Raw genomic sequence first — 7,366 nt, 5'->3', positions numbered from 1 at the left:
TAGTCTTTCTCAAATGCTGGGTGCTATTAAAGTAGAGAAAGCAGCTTGTGGCATTTTAAAAGTCTTTGGTATGACTCGGCCGGGCAAGACAAACACTCTACTACTTGGAGATTGTACCACTTACTCACTCACTCACTCACTCACTCACTCACTCACTCACTCACTCACTCACTCACTCACTCACTCACTCACTCACTCACTCACTCACTCACTCACTCACTCACTCACTCACTCACTCACTCACTCACTCACTCACTATCCATGGTTACAGAGGCGGCGGCAGCAAATTTCGTATGGGGGGGCGAACTTTACTGACAGAATTTTGCAACACATGTAGCGCCGAAGGCGCGACAAACCTAGGGGTGTCCGGGGGCATGCTCCCCCGTGAAAATTTGAGATCTCAACCCTCTAAAACGCCATTTCCTGCGTTTTGACAAGCAAATTTTGCTGCCAGACTAAGCTAAATTTGATGGCAATTCTGTAAGAAAGACACATGGTTTTTAATAGCGAGGGCGATGCCCCAAAAATATTTTCATGATTTCGAGTACCAAAGGTGCGATCTGTCACAAGGTTGGTCTGGGGAAATTTCGAAATCTGCACCCTCTGAAATGCCATTTTATGTATCATTAGGGACAAATTTTGCTGGCAGACTATACTAAATCTAATGCCCTTTTTGTCAAAGAAAGAAATTGTTTGAGGGCGATGACCCACACAAATTTTCACCACGTCGTTGTGAGCGCCCGAGGCGCAAGTTATCGCTAGGGAGGTCGGAAGTCCGGAGAAAATTTTGAAATCTTGACCGTCTGAAACGTCATTTCCTACATTTGGGGGCCACATTAAGCTAAGTACGATAGATAAATTCAGTTTAAAAGATTTTTGAGAGCGACACTCGAGTAATATATTGTCCTGAGCCGAAGACGCGGGCCGTCACAAGGGAGGTCTGGCAAAATTTTGAAATCGGGACTCTCTGAAACGCCATTTCCTGCATTTTCGGGGGTAAATTTTGCCATTAGACTAGCTTGATTAAATGAAATTTCCATCATCAAAAAAATACACAAGGTTTCAGCGACGCCCACCCCAACACATTTTCCGGGCCCCCCGGTGCCGCCGCCACTGACCGATTATACTGCTGCTGGAGTCCCTGACGCAGGGGTAGGCAGCAGTCGGCTAGTCTTCAAACTCCACTTCCATGCGGCTCTGTCCTGTGGGTCGACCCTTGTGAGACCGCACACCTCCATGTCCTTCCTGACACACTCCATCCAAGTTTTTCTCGGTCTGCCACGACCCCTGTTGCCAGACACTTTCCGTTTGGTGATGGTATTAATACAGTCATACCATATATCATATATATCTGCAGCTTCTAGTACTGTATAAACTAAAAGCAGTTGCAGACTCACCTATCCTGAGTATCTCTCTGGTGCTCTGGTAGGTGAGCTGGTTGATATGCAGGGACCTGCGGACACAAAAAAGTAAAAGTTTGCCCATGCATCTACAGACGCGTAGGGTGGCGCCCATCCCCACTTCGAAGCCCTTGGGCCACACATGTGCAAGCCACTACAGCAGGGGGCTGGTCCGCTGGTAGTGATGTGTGTTTAACTTCCATACTCTTCCTCATTAGTGCTGAGTGCTAAGCAGAGAAAGCAGCATGTACCATTTTTTAGAGTCTTTGGTATGACTAGGCCGGGGATCGAACTCACGACCTTACGGATGCAAGGCGAACACTCTACCCACTCGGCCATAGCACCGGGCACCGGGATTAGTGCTGTGCGGACACAAGCACAGCATTAATCAGCAAAAATAGGAAATATGTACAGTATAACGATTTTTGCATACAACCAAAAGTTTTTTTCCTGGCAAATATTTTGATGACCATCTGTCAACTTCCTCAGGACGATAATGACTGTTTCTAACTTGTAATGTAGCCAGGTGTCACTGTTACTGCAGTACTCAACACAGCAGCTAGGTGTCACTGATGTACGGCTGCGCAGCTAGTTTTTGCTACTGCAGTACTTCATACTGCAGCTAGGTGTCACTGCTGCAGTGTGAAGAATGTAGTCTTAAATGTGACTGATTTTATATCCCACCTCATCATGGTTCATGACTTGGAGTCAATTTTCTGATCGATAAAACCTCCTTAACCCAGGTACTGCCTTAACCCAGGTAGTGTCTCTGATGTCCTCTCTATGAACTTTCAACTTTATCCACTGACTTACTAACCAAGAAGCGAGAAGAAGCTGAACTTCTGTGTTAGACTTAAGATCTGTAATACTTTTATATACATGTTTTGTCTTTGACCTGTGCTTAGCTCGGTTGGGCAAAGTTTTAATGTACAATACAGGTCTTGATTCACTTACTTCATGAAACTCTTCAGGGAACAATCCAGGTAATAAAAATACTACTTCAATCCAGTTAAGTTTAGACCCTCACCATGACGACGACCCCGTCCCTGTACACACGGTCAGTCCTGAGCTTTTCTGCTTCTCCCAGCGACGCCCGTCAACGGACAACTCGTAGTAGGACGTCCTGAAACCACACAACAACAGGACAACATTAGCACACCTACAGTAACTGGTTCAAGTACAGTACAAAACAAAACACACCAGTTGAAAAAGTCATCATGAGTAAAAGTCTCAATGACTGTGCAATGCAGTCCTCCACATCATTTACCCAACTTAGCATTTCAATTTTCAATGTCTATAACTCATACAACCTGTGACATGACCTGTGACACGACTTTGTACCTGGAAGCCCTGGTCTCCCCAATGAAGATCTCGTTCAGCGCGCGGATGGGTAGAACCGTCGTCTCCGTTTGGTCCAACGACCGCTCCGACGGATGCAACAGTCGCTCGTCGTCTGACTCACTCTGGTATCTGCTCAGACACAAAGGAAAAGAACAGTTTGAAGATCTTTTTATCTCTTTGCCTTGTTTAATTATAGTTCATTAATTGTGAAATAATGCATCCGTTGATCACTTCCTGTCACCCTGCAGTGAACATTAATATTAATAGGATAGGGAAATTATATAACGGAGAAACACACTCAAACAGATAAACCAAAAACCCTGTGAACTAGTAGTAGCCTCTTCCATTGACCCAACGACCTGGAATGTCTATCACCTATCAGACATAAGATCATAAATACCTAATTCTATCAGTTACGAATTTCACTAGTTCCAAGTTATGGTGTACCCCTTTAATATCATGTAAATGTTTGGAAAGATTGTATAGAAGGACATCCTTGCAAGTAATTCCTCGAAACTAAAGAAGCTTTCCACTTGTTCTAAGGTGAAGAAATAAAAGTAACCCCCAGTCTCACACACACCTGTAGTCTCGGTGGGTCCAAGGTCATCATGTACACTTTGCTGAGGGTCATGCACAGGTGTTGAAGGACATCCATGGAAATCAATTCAACAATACTAACGAAGCTTAGGTGAAGGAGTACAACTACCCCCCACCCCCCCCTCCCACACACACCTGTAGTCTCGGTGGGGCCCAAGGTGATTGTGTGCTCCCAGTTCAAGGTCATATAAAGGTAATGAAGGACTAAAGAAGCTTTCCACTTCTTCTAAGGTAGAGAAATAAAACTACCCCCCTCCCACACACACCTGTAGTCTCGATGAGGTCCAAGGTGATCGTGTGCTCCCAGTTCAAGGTCGTCCAGGTCGACAGGGTCGATGTGGCTGACCTGGTACCCCTCCAGCGTGATGCGGATCCTGTTCCTCCATCTCCATCTGTACCAAACATCAGTAAACAAACAGATGGGAGTAAACAAACATGAGTAACCAACAAACAAACACGAGTAAACAAACATGAGAAGCTCTTGTTTTAACAAGCACAATGACCAGTGGACTACAGCTATGTAATATCACATCCCAAAGAGTGCAATCCTTTTCAGTAGTGAGCATGTCGGATGAGCGACAATACCTAGAATCAAACTCACGGCTTCTACAGTGTAGTTCCAGAGGCAGGGCTGCTAACTACAGTACAATGCACGCTAGTAACTTGATCAGTATGCCCTATAGTCTCACCTGAATTTCCCAGCTAAAAGTCTGTCCAACGCACGAGAGAATTTCCCAGAGTACTCCTTGGGTAGACACAGATATCCCTCAGATCTGGACGGGTCAGTGTTCACCCCTATTAATGGTTTCTTCCTGGTCAGGATGTGACTGGCAGCCATCAGGAACGTACCATCACCTGACGCAGCAGGGGAGGGAAAGATAGAAGGGATGAGAAACTAAAGGAGAGAGGATTCTTATTCTCGACAGCACTTTGAAATTGTAAACAAAAATCCTTCCATAGTTGTAATCTGCAGTTTTCAAGGCAGCTGCTAGAGGGACTATCTTTTAAGAAAGACAACAGACTTTTTAAAAACATTGCTGGAATGAGACTATATCATGTGTTTTTTAAAGCCTAAATCTACCCAATGAAAAGATACAAAATTAGGAAAATCCTTAGAACAAATAAAGAAAAAAAGTCGATGAAAACCAAACGACCTTGACAATGGTAACCATAACAACCACGTGACCTTACCTCCAGCAGACATGATGACATCAGCCCAGTTGACCTTCTCCGGGGTGTACTCGTGTTTCTGTATGACCTTCACCTCCACACCATGGCTTCTACGGGGAGATGGAACATCAGATTCTATGAAATCGACTTTAAATGTTGCTAACAGGTAGCCTAGGTACCATCCAGGTAGTAGTTCACTCCTATGTCCTATGTTTGCTTCTGCTACGCGTCTGGAGAACTGTACATTCAAACCTTTTGGTGATGACACCAGTTAATGAGCAAATTAGGAATGGGTTCTAGAGTGCTCGTTCTATGACAACAGGCCCTCCCACTCCCTCCCACAAAAAGACGGAGCTAGGGCATTTCGGGTGTTGGAACGCTTGTTCAAATGAGGCCTAGGAAAAAAAATGTTGCGTTTCCTGTTTCCCTACCTACCCTAAAAAAACCTGCCGACCCTAGACTTTTTTTTGGGGTGGGCAGTGGAGTCACATAGCTTCCACTTCGAATTTTTATTCAGCCTGCTTCCTATTGAAGTAAAACACTGCTTGTCCTATCTATAAATGTAGGATAAATGTACCTATCACGCACGAAATTAAAGTTTGACATTAAAAGACAAGTGTCCTCATGCATTTCAGTTTACTTTGTTCAACTGTATTGAAATATGTATCACTAGAGTTTTGGCCATCCTAAAAAAGAATACAAGAAAAAAAAAAGACAATCCCTACCTACCGACCCTAATTTTTTCAGGGCTGAAACAGGAAACACAACATTTTTTTTCCTAGGCCTGAGCCTTTATCCCATGAGTAGGGACCAATCAGCACCCTCGTCCAAAATTTAGCCAATTCCAGACGTTAGAGATGTCAAGGTTCCCAGACAGAATAGCAGCAGAGAAGTGACTGTATACTGTGTGTAATAAATGTTGGAGTGAGAAGTGACTGTATATAATGTACAATAAAGGAGCAAATTACTATCTGGATTGGATTGTACCCAGGCTATCTAACATGTCACTGTGACACAAAGTAAGTTTTGCAGATCGATTGGAGGGGTTCTATCCCCACTTGGACATGTTGTAAGGGGTTGTATTTCAGATGGTGAGGTAAAGCCAGTGGCCCTGTGTCCAATCTAGCATCATTCTTAACTTATCTTAACTCTAAAATATTTTGTCCTTTCCTAAAAAAACCAACCTGAGTGCCTCTGTGACAGACTCCAGGTTCCTGGTGTGGATTTTGTGCCTCTTCATCAGACCTTCATAGTTGGAACCTCGGGCTGCTAGCTGGAGAGGAGAGCAGAGATGTTATGCAAGACTCAGACAACAAGACAATCGAGGATGGCATACTGTAAATGCATTTAAGTTTGCGGGGATTTAATTCGCGTTGGTTTAAGTTCACGGTAGCACCATGCACTGTAGTCTCTTACTGCCATTGAAAAATGCAACCCCACAAAAAACTAGATCATCAAACCACCATGAAAGTTTCTGCATTTACAGTTTACTGTACTTAAAACCACCCCCTAGTCCACACTGCACTGAAACCCTTCCAGTTACAAACTGACAAAGACTAAAATAGGAAGCAGCACTGAGGATGTAAACATTTTGCAACAATGTATTGTTGTCCCTTAGCCCAGGCCAGGACCTCAACTCTCCCCCTTACTTTGCCCCCGATGGGGTTATCTGGGGTAGTGTAATGTAGATGTTGTGACAGTTGTGGTATATAGGGAATCACAGAAACCTATGTGCACACAAACACACAAGCATGCACACATCGCACATGGATGAATATATACACACACACACACACACACATACACACACACCTACAAGCACAGACACACACACACAAACACACACACACACCTATAAACACAGTCTCAGAAGCAGACAGTCACACACAAATCGACAATCACACACTTTTTCATATATGTTCTATGTCCCAAACAAACAAACTACTGAACACGTGCGAATAATTTGCTGATGACAGCGTAAACAAAGTTGCCACCAAGGGCCCCGCCCCCTGACCCAAATTCCAAGTCGTGCTCTTTCTAAAACCAGCAGAACGCCTTCTGTAAACCCTTCTTAAGATTTAAGCCTATTCCTTACCCGTCTCCTGAGCTCGTCCTCCGAGAGGTAAGGCTGTTTGTGCTTCTCGAACTCGTAACGGGACATCTTACTCAGGACGAGCACTCTTTCTGGGTGGAAGACCGGAGGGTCGTTTGGCGCATTTTCCGAGCAAAACGTCCTTTCAAACATCTTATTTCTGCACACACAGCGAAGAAATAATCTCGCCATGTCCTTGAACTTAGTTTGAGATGACGTCAGGTGAGAATATTGGACGAAATGCTATAAAACAGCGTCGAAAACACAAATCTGCGAACCCGTGGCAGCCATGTTTGTTCACGTGATTGTGGGACAGTCCATTTTAGTATCAGGGGGAGGATATAAAATCCAATATGTATTTGAAAAGGAAAAAAAAACACCTAGACACCAAATATATTTCAAAACTTGAAAATATCATTGTCGAATTTAGCTCAAATGTGATTTCTCGTAGAGCTTTGGAAAGGTAAGTTAAAAATTATGTGACTATAAAACCCCTTTTCTATCCAAAAATGACTCACCCCTTTTCGTTCAGGAGAAGAAGGCGAAAATGTAATTCACACACAGATAGTGCCGTGAGCATCATTCGATTGTTGTGCCATGCTTGAAAATCCATGCATCATTCAATCCCATCAAATACCTTGATACATTTCTTGATTCAATCACGAAAATTTTAGCCATCATGGAAGATCTGATATTTTGAAGCCTTCAGTTTTGTTTACTTTTGATAGTTTATATTCTGACGCCTTCCTAAACGGATGTACTGTGA

The 7,366-nt window shown here is 43.7% G+C and overlaps 1 protein-coding gene across 1 annotated transcript in view; it reads right to left on the bottom strand.

Moving 5' to 3' along the window:
• LOC118431280 (NAD kinase 2, mitochondrial-like) overlaps positions 1-6,907 on the bottom strand; it is a gene marked incomplete in the record, with an annotated part of 13,651 nt that extends 6,744 nt beyond the window's left edge. The window contains 9 exon segments of the mRNA XM_035842396.1: positions 1,398-1,453; positions 2,428-2,523; positions 2,742-2,870; positions 3,474-3,496; positions 3,628-3,730; positions 4,028-4,193; positions 4,530-4,618; positions 5,693-5,781; positions 6,604-6,907. Of these exon segments, the coding sequence (XP_035698289.1) occupies positions 1,398-1,453; positions 2,428-2,523; positions 2,742-2,870; positions 3,474-3,496; positions 3,628-3,730; positions 4,028-4,193; positions 4,530-4,618; positions 5,693-5,781; positions 6,604-6,792 (940 nt within the window).
• Between the last annotated feature and the right edge of the window lie 459 nt (positions 6,908-7,366).

The sequence above is a fragment of the Branchiostoma floridae genome, chromosome 15 (genome assembly GCF_000003815.2).
Source record: "Branchiostoma floridae strain S238N-H82 chromosome 15, Bfl_VNyyK, whole genome shotgun sequence".
NCBI lineage: Eukaryota > Metazoa > Chordata > Leptocardii > Amphioxiformes > Branchiostomatidae > Branchiostoma > Branchiostoma floridae.
Note: the sequence above shows the minus strand (reverse complement) of the source record. Positions and strands in the feature narration are given on the sequence as shown.